This window comes from Hyperolius riggenbachi, chromosome 3 (assembly GCF_040937935.1).
Source record: "Hyperolius riggenbachi isolate aHypRig1 chromosome 3, aHypRig1.pri, whole genome shotgun sequence".
NCBI lineage: Eukaryota > Metazoa > Chordata > Amphibia > Anura > Hyperoliidae > Hyperolius > Hyperolius riggenbachi.
The window spans coordinates 428,138,523-428,152,054 of record NC_090648.1 but is presented as its reverse complement, the minus strand read 5'-3'; the positions used below and the strand labels follow the sequence as shown (position 1 = coordinate 428,152,054).

At 46.8% G+C, this 13,532-nt stretch overlaps 1 protein-coding gene across 5 annotated transcripts in view; it reads left to right on the top strand.

Annotated features, from left to right (window-relative positions):
* ITPR2 (inositol 1,4,5-trisphosphate receptor type 2) overlaps positions 1–13,532 on the top strand; it is a 467,841-nt gene that overhangs the window by 318,435 nt on the left and 135,874 nt on the right. For all 5 annotated transcript variants that reach the window (XR_011030536.1, XM_068277594.1, XM_068277593.1 and 2 more), the window contains 2 exons: positions 9,446–9,548; positions 10,964–11,151. Coding sequence is in view for 4 of the 5 variants with exons in the window: in XM_068277594.1 (XP_068133695.1) it covers positions 9,446–9,548; positions 10,964–11,151 (291 nt within the window). In the remaining variant the exon portion in view is untranslated. The remainder of the gene's footprint in view (positions 1–9,445; positions 9,549–10,963; positions 11,152–13,532) is intronic.

Sequence of the window (13,532 nt, the reverse complement as noted above, 5' to 3'; positions counted from 1 at the left end):
TTATGAAACCTCTGACTCCAGGTACACAAATTTGCTCCGACTCCTCAGTATAATTTTTACAAAGGCTATGGATTTGGTTAAAAAATCTTTCGACTCCTGTTTATTGAAACCACCGACTCCGACTCCAGGTACCCAAAATTGCTTCAACTCCGACTCCACAATTTTAATTGTATTTCAAAAATAAATGTGATTATTTTTTTTATTTTTTTATATCCCACTCTACACACACTTGCCCAGTACATGCCCAGTACCAAAAATACCTAAGGCTGGATTTCCACAGGGTTGCCGAATCTGTTTCTTAAACATATGCAGCACTCTTGCTGATGCTAATTCACATCCGAATCAATATAGCCGTGCCATTCCACGGTGATTGGGATTCGGAAGCGTTGTGCAGAAAACTGCAGCAGGCATCATTTTTTCCCCTCACTTTGTTCCAGCTCTGATGCGTGTGGGAAAATACTGTGATTTGGCTGCAGTGGAAACAAGCCCTAAGGAAAAGTGTTTGGTTGTCGTCCCACTCTATAGCGGCATGTTATTTTTTCTGATAAATGCTGGCAGTCACCTACATCTGAGGCAGTGTGACAGTGGATAGGGAAATGTGCACACGTGTATCTTTCCCTATTCTTTTCAGTGGAACTGATTTCATCCCTGGACTGCAGGTTGCCTGCACTTTGGTGCTACGTCTCCTCCCCATGGACGCTATGCAATAGGACCTTACACAGCAGTCAAGGCAGACTAAACCAGTGGACCACAATCTGCTTCAGCTTTTAGTAAATCAGGCTCAGAGAGTCTTTCTTTAGATCCATTTTGCCACTGTATTTTGCAAGTTTAGGCAGGAAGTAGAACTGTGACTGATGTTTAAAGAAAAAACCTGTAGCAGCATCGTCCCTCTTGTTTTTGCCCTCTTGAATGTATATCGGCCCTAATTAGGAAAAAGTTAAGTGCTTGCCTCTGATTGTACCACAAAAGCCACCCTAATGTCATCGGTGAAAAGATTCATCAGAGACCCTTGTGATTGTCGGCTGCTGACGACGAAGCTTGATTGCAGCCGCCGAGGCGTGATGGGCACGCTCCCAGGCTGTCTGCGAAGGGTTAACGAGCGCAATTTGTTAACGCTTCTAAATCACGACCAGACAATCCAGCAAGATGACATTAAGTGCAGATTTTTTTTTTTCATACGGATATTGAATAATGTTTCCCAGAAAAGTGAGGTGCTTGTTTTAGTAAATTGTAAATTCAGTTTTTTCTCTCTTTTTTTTAAAGTGCCACTTTAGCAAGGTAGATGCTTCACTGGCTTTTACATGATGAAGTACTTTGGGTAAAAATCAGAAAGGGCCATTAATTGTAACGTTTCTTCATCTTCTGTGTGATCAGGGGAAACGTTCCTTTTCACTGGAGGTGCTGGAAAGAGCGAGAATGCTTGAGCTGATTACCAAATTGGTGCCTTTGTGCCTGTTGCACTCCAGGGGTGGGAAAGGTTGGTGGTCGTGGCAGGCGGAGGGGAAAAGAGTAACATGACAGGTGAGTAGGGGAGCAGGGGTGCTCAGATAGTACTTTTTAAAATCCGAATTGATCCGGATATCCAGATATCCGGATCTGGTTCGGATATCCAAATCTGACCTTTTAGATATCTGCGTGAATGCGGATATCCGGACGCATTATTCGCGGATATCCGACCTATTTGGAAATCTGTATCAAAAACCGGAAGTGCCCTTTAAAATGCTTCCAAACCGTTTTGGAAGGTGAAAAACACCCCCTCATTTTTCCTCCTCCTTGTTCATGGATCTTGTCTTCCAGGGATTTGTAGGATGTCAAAAACAAGCTCACATACATTGGCCAGGAATCAAACCCGGGTCAACTGCTTGAAATGCAGCTATGCTCACCACTATACTGCCACACAGTGAATGCTTCACTGTTGGGGAAAAAGTGGTGTTAAACTTCTTGGAGCAGACTTACTTCCTCCCTCCAAAAGACACACATACATCCCCATAAAATCATTTAGCAGCAACTGTGTGCACAGTCTCTGTGGCACAATTAGTTAGCGCATTTGTCTGTTAACCGAAAGGTTGGTGGTTCAAACCCACCCAGGGACGGCCTTGCCTTTTGTGTTCAACAGTTGTCTGAAGAGAACCCCAGATAGCCATTTAGCAGCAACTGCATGCACAGTCTCTGTGGCGCAATTGGTTAGCGCATTTGGCTGTTAACCGCAAGGTTGGTGGTTCAAACCCACCCAGAGACGGCCTTGCCTTTCGTGTTCAACAGTTGTCCAAAGAGAACCCCAGATAGCTATGCAGAATCATCTCTCTCTCCTCTCTCTCGGACTCGATGACATTGAACTGAATTTTCAGCTTAAAACCATCAACGGATACCGGCGGAACTTCACAGGCAATTTCAGTATTCCGCCGGATTGAAAAACCAATTCCGTTCTGACGGAACGGAATGACCAATTTCCGCCTGGAATCGCGGAAAATACAATTCCGCGGAAAGCGGTGACCATCCCTACTAGAGACAGATAGACGAATCTACATGGCTATCTGGGGTTCTCTTCGGACAACTGTTGAACACAAAAGGCAAGGCCGTCCCTGGGTGGGCTCGAACCACCAACCTTTCGGTTAACAGCCAAATGCGCTAACCAATTGCGCCACAGAGAATGTGCATGCAGTTGCTGCTAAATGGCTATCTGGGGTTCTCTCCGGACAACCGTTGAACACAAAAGGCAAAGCCATCTCTGGGTGGGCTTGAACCACCAACCTTTCGGTTAACAGACAAATGCGCTAACCAATTGGGCCACAGAGACTGTGCATGCAGTTGCTGCTAAATGATTTTATGGGGATGTATGTGTGTCTTTTGGAGGGAGGAAGTAAGTCTACTCCAAGAAGTTTAACACCACTTTTTCCTACAGCAAAGCATTCACTGTGTGGCAGTATAGTGGTGAGCATAGCTGCCTTCCAAGCAGTTGACCTGGGTTCGATTCCTGACCAATGTATGTGAGCTTGCTTTTGACATCCTACAAATCCCTGGAAGACGAGATCCATGAACAAGGAGGAGGAGGAGAGGGATGTTTACTTTGTAATCGATTTCGGATCCGGATATCTGCAATATCCACGGATATCCAGGTCATGCGTCCAAAAATCCACAGATAGCTATTCGGATTTTTTAAAAAAAAATCCGGAATCCGTATCCAAATCCGAATCGGATAGCTTAAAAAAGTTCGGATATCCGTGTTACCCCGATATCCGGAATCCGGATGAGCATCCCTGTAGGGGAGTTTGCAGAGTGTAAGGTAGCGGAGGTAGTTGGGTGGAGAATGTGTATCACAGGTAAAAGTACAAGCACTGGCAGTGGATGTATTAGCACAGGAGAGGGGCAGGGCAGCAGCAGACAGGGTGGAAAAGTGAGATGAATAGGAGAAGTATACAGTTGATGGGGGGGCACAGGTGAGGGGCAGGGCAGCACCAGATTGTGTGGGTGGATAGGAGAGATGAATTGGAGAAGTACACAGTTGATGGGGGAGCACATGTGAGGGGCAGGGCAGCAGCAAACTGTGTGGGTGGATTGGAGAGATGAATAGGAGAGGCATACAGTGAATGGGGGTGCACAGGTGAGGGGCAGGGCAGCAGCAGACTGTGTGGTTAGATAGTAGAGATGAATAGGAGAGGCATACAGTGGATGGAGGAGCCCAGGTGAGGGGCAGGACAGCAGCATACTGTGTGGGTGGATTGGAGAGATGAATTGGAGAGGCATACAGTGAATGGGGGTGCACAGGTGAGGGGCAGGGCAGCAGCAGACTGTGTGGTTAGATAGTAGAGATGAATAGGAGAGGCATACAGTGGATGGAGGAGCCCAGGTGAGGGGCAGGACAGCAGCATACTGTGTGGGTGGATTGGAGAGATGAATTGGAGAGGCATACAGTGAATGGGGGTGCACAGGTGAGGGGCAGGGCAGCAGCAGGCTATGTGGTTAGATAGTAGAGATGAATAGGAGAGGCATACAGTGGATGGAGGAGCCCAGGTGAGGGGCAGGACAGCAGCATACTGTGTGGGTGGATTGGAGAGATGAATAGGAGAGGCATACAGTGAATGGGGGTGCACAGGTTAGGGACAGGGCAGAAGCAGACTGTGTGGGTGGATGGGAGGGATGAATAGGATTAGCATACAGTGGATGGCGGAGCACAGTTGAGGGTCAGGGCTGGAGAAGACTGTGTGGGTGGATTGGAAAGATGAATAGGAGAAGCATACAGTGGATGGGGCAGCACAGGTGAGGGGCAGGGCAGCACAGGTAAGGGGCAGGGCAGCAGCAGACTGTGTGGGTGGATGGGAGAGCTGAATTAGGCATTATTACGCAGCCCCCTGCTCAGTACAGATAGCCTGATGTGACCCCAGTATTAGGAAGCCCCCTCCTCAGTACAGATAGCCCGATGTGACCCCAGTATTAGGCAGCCCCCTCCTCAGTATAGGTAGCCTGATGTGCCTTCAATATTTGGCAGCCCCCTCCTCAGTATAGATAGCCTGATGCGCCACATGTATTAGGCAGCCTCCTCCTCAGTATAGATAGCCAGATGTGCCCTCAATATTAGGCAGCCCCCTCCCCAGTATAGGTAGCTTGATGCGCCACATGTATTAGGCAGTCCCCTCCCCAGTATAGGTAGCCTGATGTGCCCCCAGTATAAAGCAGCACCCTACCCAGTATAGATAGCCAGATGTGCCCTCAATATTTGGCAGCCCCCTCCTCAGTATAGGTAGCCTGATGCGCCACATGTATTAGGCAGCCCCCTCCTCAGTATAGGTAGCCTGATGCGCCACATGTATTAGGCAGCCCCCTCCTCAGTATAGGTAGCCTGATGTGCCCCCAGTATAAGGCAGCACCCTACCCAGTATAGATAGCCAGATGTGCCCTCAATATTAGGCAGCCCCCTCCCCAGTATAGGTAGCTTGATGCGCCACATGTATTAGGCAGCCTCCTCCTCAGTATAGATAGCCTGATGCGCCACATGTATTAGGCAGCCCCCTCCTCAGTATAGGTAGCCTGATGCGCCACATGTATTAGGCAGCCCCCTCCTCAGTATAGGTAGCCTGATGTGCCCCCAGTATAAGGCAGCACCCTACCCAGTATAGATAGCCAGATGTGCCCTCAATATTAGGCAGCCCCCTCCCCAGTATAGGTAGCTTGATGCGCCACATGTATTAGGCAGCCCCCTCCTCAGTATAGGTAGCCTGATGTGCCACCAGTATTAGGCAGCCTCCTCCTCAGTATAGGTAGCCAGATGTGCCCCCAGTATTAGGCAGCCTCCTCCTCAGTATAGATAGCCAGATGTGCCCTCAATATTAGGCAGCCCCCTCCCCAGTATAGGTAGCTTGATGCGCCACATGTATTAGGCAGTCCCCTCCCCAGTATAGGTAGCCTGATGTGCCCCCAGTATAAAGCAGCACCCTACCCAGTATAGATAGCCAGATGTGCCCTCAATATTTGGCAGCCCCCTCCTCAGTATAGGTAGCCTGATGCGCCACATGTATTAGGCAGCCCCCTCCTCAGTATAGGTAGCCTGATGCGCCACATGTATTAGGCAGCCCCCTCCTCAGTGTAGATAGCCTGATGTGCCACCAGTATTAGGCAGCCCTCTCCCCAGTATAGGTAGCCTGATGAACCCCCAGTGTAAGGCAGCACCCTACTCAGTCTCGATAGCCAGATGTGCCACCAGTATTAGGTCACCTCCCCTCATTTGCAGAGTCCCAAGTGCGAAGCATTCTTGTAGCTATTGCTCACCTGTCAGTGCTTCCGTGATCCCTCTTTAGCCTGTCGCAGCATCTCTATGACTCCCTTCCGTGGCGCACATAATGAGAGATGTCACTAGAGGGAGTCATAGAGGTGAGACGCTGCGACGGGCTGATGAGGGATCCCGCAGTGGTGGCAGTTACAAACACTCTCTGCTCACATGACTCTGCCTTGGCACTATTTGTGAGATGTGGGAGATAACTGAAGTGTCCGAAAGGAAATCGTCACAAACATGAGGAAAACATACAAACTCCATGCAGACATTGTCCATTTAAAGCTAGGAGTCTTGTGCTAGGAGGCATGAGTACTGAAGAAGATAGATAGATAGATAGATAGATAGATAGATAGATAGATAGATAGATAGATAGATAGATAGACATGGTATATGAAGTAATTTCTCTCGTGCACTGCGGTCTGTCTGTGTATGCGAGTCGGTGTAATCGCTGATCACTGCAGCATCTTCAGGGTGTCTCCTGGTCGGGGGGAGAGACAGATTTTTTTTCTCCCCGCCGTGTTTACAATGTCTGACTCCTACACTTAAAGTCGTGTGCTGTCTCCATGGTTACCATGTGTCCTACATGGCGTACGCCACCGAGTCAGCCCACACAGGTCAGGAGAGACGCACGCCCTGCAAGTCATTTCATTTATTATCCTTTAAAGGCCAGACCTTGGGAAGAGGCAGACGAATCCGCCTCGTTCCTCTCGTCTGCGCTCCCCGGGCTTTTCTGCAGACTAGTCTCGTGGCCACATTAGATTGTGGAAAGGGGGGGGGAGGGGTGCCAGCAGATATTCCGGGCATCGTCTAGCGCAGGAAGGATCAGTTAATTGTTTGGGATTGTGTTTGTTGTCTCCTGCTGTTCGCAGCTTTGCTGTGCGGCTTAAGTGAGACTGTTGGAAAACTTTGTGGGGTCGTGTGGCGATCTCTTACTAATAACAATTTAAAAAAAAAAAGTCAAGTATACAGAATAAATCCTCGTACTCTTACTAGATTAAACTCAGCCTGGACATGGCCAACAATGATCACCGTTGCTGTGAATCTAGCTTGAGTACAGCAACCCCTGACCCCCTTGGTGGCTTGGCCAGCGGTCAGCCTGGCAGATCGATTTGGCCAAGCTCTGGCTGAGGGCTATCCCTCCCTGCCACATAACTCCTCCTCATGCGCCACTCCATCAGCCCTCTTCCCCATGCATAGTAACAGAACGCATTGCTAGCCAGCATCAGTACTGCAATGTCGCCCAAGGGGTCAAGTCGCCATCCCTGCCGGGTGACATGCCTTGTATGTGTGTACAAGACTTACGCAGGGGCATAGCAAGCGGGGTTGCAGAGGTTGCGACCGCATCGGGGCCCCAAAGGGCCTTCCCTCAACTACAGTATTGGTCCGGTGCTCATAATAATCACTTCTATAGATACTTTGAATAGTGGTAATCATTAACAAACTGTTCCCCATCCCCTTCTTGAACCCCTGACACTGTAGTTGCCACTGGCAGGTTTTGGTGCGCTGTATCAATTGTTATGTATAGAGTGCTTGAGGCGGCCCCATTGTAAAACTTGATTCGGGGCCCACAGCTCCTTAGCTATGCCACTGGACTTACGTATGGTACTCTATCTCCAGACTGACTTCTTCTCAGTAATGCTACTATAGTCCACTAAATGTTGCCCTCCTAAAGAGGCACAGATGGTCTATTTTACAGACATTCTTTTCTTAAGATCTGTACCCACAACAAGTTTCTTGGAACCTAGTGCCCCATGTTAATGGTCGCAAAGTTGTACGCATTGTCTGTGAAAGCTATGCGTACAGTCAAGAGCACAGACAAAGTTTTCCTTTTTTTAATTTTTTTTTAATGTGAATTATTGTGCTGTGCAGGTCATTTGGGCACCGGGACAGGTAGGCGTCTAATAGATGCTTGTGCTAACTCGTTAATCAGGCATCCAAGCAGTGAGTTGGCTCTCGTTGCTGATAGCAGCCGATCGGCTAATACATAGGAATTCATTATTATTATTATTTAGTTTTTATATAGAGCCAACATCTTCTACAGCGCTCGACAGAGTATACAGTATATAGACATGTCACTAACTGTCCCTCAGATGAGCTAATCCTTACCATGGGCATATGTCTTTTCTTATACTCTAGGGCCAATTTAGAGAGAAACCAGTTAACTTATCTGTATGTTTTTGGAATGTGGGAGGAAACTTGAATGCCTGGAAGAAACCCACGCAAGCATGGGGAGAACATATCAACTCCATGCAGATAATGCCCTGGCTCGGATTCGAACCAGGGGCCCACCACTGCAAGGCAAGAAATAATGTTTGTAGCCGATATATGTATACAAACCACTATAAGTAGAAGTCTTTGGGCATCAGTATTAGGAGGTTCACTTTATCCATGGGGGAAGGGAGATAAAGTGAGGGGGCGGGGTCTTTTTAGGAACTTACAGGCAAGGGTGCAGCTAAGGTTTTGGTGGCCCCAACCAGCCCATAACTTGCCCCCCCCCCCCCCCCCCTTCATAGAGAGCTTCATTCACGCTGCAAAAAATGGACGAGGCCAGACCACCAAAGAAAATAACGCAATGACACAATGTGGGTGGAGCCAAATACTAGCAAAATACAGGTAGTCCCCTGTTACCAAATGAGATAGGGACTGTAGAATCCATTCTCTTTTGTCCCCATCTGTTTTCCCTGTGCCTTTTTTGTCCCCCTCTGTTCCCCCTTTGCCTCTTTTGTCCCCCTCTATGCTCCCCTGTGTCACCTCTTATCCCCGTCTGTGTCAGATCTTGTCACCCTGCCCTGTCAGTAGCCAGTTATACAGTAGAAAATGTATGTGAACCCTTTGGAATTATATGGATTTCTGCACAAATTGGTCATAAAATGTGATCTGATTTTCATCTAAGTCACAATAGACAATCACTGTCTGCTTAAACTAATACAACACAGGTACAGGTGGAGCCCCAGTATAGGTAGCGAGCTATAGGTGCCAGGTACAGGTGGAGCCCCAGTATAGGTAGGTAGCTATAGGTGCCCAGTATAGGTAGCCAGGTACAGGCCATCCCTAGAAACTTACATGCCAGCGTTCCATCTGCGACCCCTCTCACCGCGCTTTCCTTGCTTTCTCCTTTTCCTGGGCCCTGCTTCGCTACTACTGCCTTGGTTACTTTCGGGAAGGCACCTCTGACATCATAAGAGGCGCCGCCCGGTAACCATGATGACGTGCAGCCGGGCCCAGCGACAGGAGAGCGCAAGGAGAGCGCGGTGAGAGGAGTCACCGATGGAACACTGGCATGTAAGTTGCTGGGGCTGAGTGGAGCACAGCGGAAAGCGACGCCCCCCCCCCCTCCAAAGCAAGGCCCAAAGTACCTTGCCTGCTTACAGGGGAGAGTTCAGGTAAGAATGGGTGCTATGCAAAACATAGGAAAATGCACCACCGGGGCCTTATTATGTACGAATCATTGTAACGACCGGTCTCCTCAAACACTGCATTCCCTCTATAACTGCTAGCCTCACTGTCCTCTCCTGGGTGAGTCTTTAGTGCCCTCAGCTTCAGAATCCTATGCGGAAGCTTATTTTCCTTTGCACGTGTAAATCATGAAAGTACAAATACATTTGAATCCGCTGTATATAGACATTCATTTGTACAGAGTACAGAAGTGTTTATGTCGTTCTTGCTTCTATTCCACAGGGCGTCACGTTGCGTAAGATACTTCTGAATCGTTACTTCAAGGGTGACTTGTCCCTGAATGGTCCGCTATCTGTGGGGTATGGAAAGGCTGCAACCTCCGTAGGTACGTCACATCTCCTCTAGCTCCTGTTTAAATGTTATGGATCTCCCTGTAGGAGAATACTGTACATTCAATTATTTTTATTAATAAGGTTTCCAAAGTAATTAAGAGTTTTGGAGTGATGGACGTGAGAAGCAGATCAGTGTGATGAGATCCAGAAGAATAATCTATTCCTTATTTACTTTTGGGAAATATAGTTGAGTGTCTGTGTGATTTCTCTGGCCGGGGCACTGTTTAGCATCAGTCAGATCATTCAGAATATTCCTTCACTATCTCATGGAACTGAACAGCCTTCAGGACTCTAGCTGTGAGGTCTCTGTATAACTGATTTCCCAGCTCTGCCCACCAGGAACTCCAGGGGATGAGACCTCTGCATGCCTGAGTTTCCAGCTCTGTGCACCAGAGTGGGGAAGCTTTTGCACTGGGTCCCTGGGTTTGCACTCTGTGGACTTCTGTGGTTGATTACCTTGCACTATTGAGTGCTCAGGTACGCAAATGTAACATGCCTATATGAAGGGCATTATCTCCCCAGCTTCATTTATCCATTATGGTTTATGAAATATGGGGAATTTGATGGAGGGGGGGGGGGGCGACACTCTAAAGTAATGATGTACACTCTAATGTAATGGTATATTTAGCAAATTAGACAAATAAAGGAATGATGCTCGCAAGTATGGGGGGGGGGGGGAATAAACCCAATCCCACTCTGGTTGACAATTCACTCTCTGTAGATATGGAAATAAAAGATAACAACCCTCCACCAAGTGTGGACACAAATGCAGAACTTTGTGAAACAGATGCATAAAATACACTAAAAACAGTTAAAGAAATCAGTTTAAAAATTGGAGGTGGTGGTTGACTAAACTCCCTGTCAATGGCACATGCCGTCAAATTGAAGCAAACTAAATCTTTATTGGCGTATGCTCCACTTGTGTGATTCGTTTTGCAGTTAAAACCCACTTTCTCAAGCAATATTGGAGTCGCTGTCTCATGAGCTCTTTGAATAAGACAACTCCCCAAAGGGACCTCAAAACAGTGACTCCAATGTTGCCTGAGGAAGCAGGTGCTACCTGCGAAACACGTTGCCTAAGTGGAATGTACACCAATAAAGTTTTTTTGTGTGCTGGAATTTGACGTCATCCATAGGGAGGTAAGTCTACCCCTACCTCCCACTTTCATACTGATTTTTGAGTATTTTATTCTTCCTGGTGCCTCTGTTTCACTAAGTTCTAATTCATATTTTTGGCTTTGTGTTCCTGTTTCCTGTATCCAAGCACAGATAATTCTGTCCCAGCCTGCACAAGCTCTCTGCCCAGTCTTTCTTATGTTTTACTGTATCTGTAATCATGGCAGAAGAGGGACAACAAAGTGGATTGCAGTTTACGAAAGCCCTAACCCTGCTGTTTGCTTCTGTACAGCCTACTCTGGTCCGGACAGCGACAGGAAGTCAGGTGCCTCCATGATGGAAATTCAGTGTCTTCTCGATAAAGAGGGCGCTTCTGAGCTGATCATAGACGTCATTGTCAGCACCAAGAATGATCGGATATTTTCTGAAGGAATCTTACTAGGAATCGCACTGTTGGAGGGTGGAAACACCCAGATACAAGTGAGAATCAAGTGCTTTATTATCACCATTATTATTATTGCTTTATAAAGCTCCAACATATTCCATGGCATTGTACAGATTAAGAAACCAACATGGACAACCGGAAGACTCAGCTGGGCATGCCTGAGGGGGATAATGGGGACACTGCTTTGGGGGGTTTGAAGGGCAGAAAATGCTTACTGAGCTTCCAGGTGCCGTCTTCTGCCCTTTCTGCAGCTCCCTTCAGATTTCCGGCGTCCATGCACGGCTCCTGGCGGGTCACGTGACATGCCAGGAGCCATACACAGAGGACATGGGAAAACCACTAGGAGCTACTGGAAGGGTAGAAGATAGCGCCTGTAGCCTTGGTAACGGGGGGGGGGGGGGGGGGCTGGAAGTGAGAGGTTTGTGCTTTTTCGGCCAAGCACATATATCCAGCATTGGGCAGCAATCCCCGCCTGTGTTGGAAGGGGTCTTGCTGTAATACAGAGAATGGTATACACAAGATATAGACACTGGTACATAATACAGACTTGGTTGACATATTGTAGTAATCACAGTGACTAATGTAACATGATGAGCAAAATGTATAGCAAATGCCAAGACACAGAAGGGAGAGAGAGCCCTGCCCTTGCCAGCTTACAATCTAAAGAATGTTGCAACTGTATTTCTTATATAAAGGTTAGGTGCCGTTTTGTATGGATGGATTTAGAAGAATATTATGTTAAATAGGCTAGGTATTTTAAAAAAAAAGTTTCTTATACAGTTGTAGTTTTTGAAAAATGGAAAAATTTACTCCTGCTGTAGATATTCAAAGAGCCTTCACTCCTCCTCCACAACCTCCCACTGCCTGCTCACTCCTCATACATTCAGTGTAAACTCTCACTTCTCTACTACAGACTTGCAGCCATGATGGGCTGTAATGCTGGATACACGTGATGCAATTTTTGCCTCGTGCATCACATAGACTGATCGTTTGATCATTTCCAGCATGTCTGATGTGCTTCCAGTTCGAAAAAGGAATAGATTTTATGCAGCACTGATTTCAAAATCAATCCCTTTCTCAATCAAGAGCAGGGTGGCCATGCTGGAGATGATCAAATGATCGGCCTATCTGACATGGAAATGTCATCGTGTGTATCAGCAAGATGGTGTTGCTCCAGGTGACAGAGTGCTCTCCCCACCCCCTTCTAAATGCCCATGTGACTGTAAAGCATGAGAGTCTTTGACTTAGGCGGTTAATCCAATATGAAAGTTCAGGAGCTCAAAATGCCTAACTCTAACTTCCACTGTGCCTTGGTACATCTGTAAACTGGACAAAAGAAAAAAAAACACAGGAAGAAATGGCAGCCCAATCTTTTGCAGTATATTAGTAGTAGGGGAGGATTTAGTCATAGTAATTTAGTTTAGTAATAGATGAGGAACTACTCACAATGAGGGTTGCACAAGCAGGCAACCACTATATGGCTATATGAGCATTTGGGGAACAACTGTCAGCACTCAGCCTTGAATCCACATGGCAGTCGCTCTCTAAAAAAATCCCTTTTATGCAAAAGAACGTAAAGAAAAATCAACCCGTCAATCGGGTTGATTAGTGGAAACAAAAAAACATTTGAAAAAGGTAAGGGTTGGCTTTACCTTATGGAATACTGCTTGTGGTTTTAATCACTTTGATTGGATAAGCACAAAAAGACTTACAACATGTTTCGCAGTAGGACAACCCTTCTTTAGGTCAATAAAAAGTAGGCCTCCTAAGGGCTCTTTCACATTAGGGCAGATTTTCTGCGTTTCAACGCAACGGGTAAAGTTTGCGTTACCCAAGGTGAAATGAAAGTCCATAGACTTTCATTTTAGCTTTCACTTATAACGCAGCCTTTTTGTGCGTTGCGTTACACTGCACCCAGGCGCAGTTTTTCGGCCGACGCTAGCTTTATGCGTTACAATGTTAGTCAATGTAAAACGCACACTATGCGCGTTTTTAATCCGTTAACGCAGGCAATCAGTCCCAGAATGCAACAGAGGAACAATATTGAAAGTTGAAAACTAAAAGAAAAAAAAAATTACCTGCATTTTCCTATGTGCTATAACGCATTGAAAACTGATTAAAAACGCACACTCACTGCAGTGCAACGCATATTAAAACGCATACAACAAAACGTATGCTTTGAGCGTTCTCCAACGCAAGCTCTGATGTGAAAGAGCAGTAAGAGAGCAGCCAACAGCATGAGTGCCTTGTTACATCTGTGCCCCTTTCTGGAACTACTTAACATTTAACATGCACTTTTCACTGTATGGATTGTCGGTAGTCATGCATCTCATGCTTTTTTATAGTTTATTGTTGACTTGGCTTGCTTTAATCTGCTTTTGTTCATTTTGATTTCTCCGACATTTCACAGTTGAAG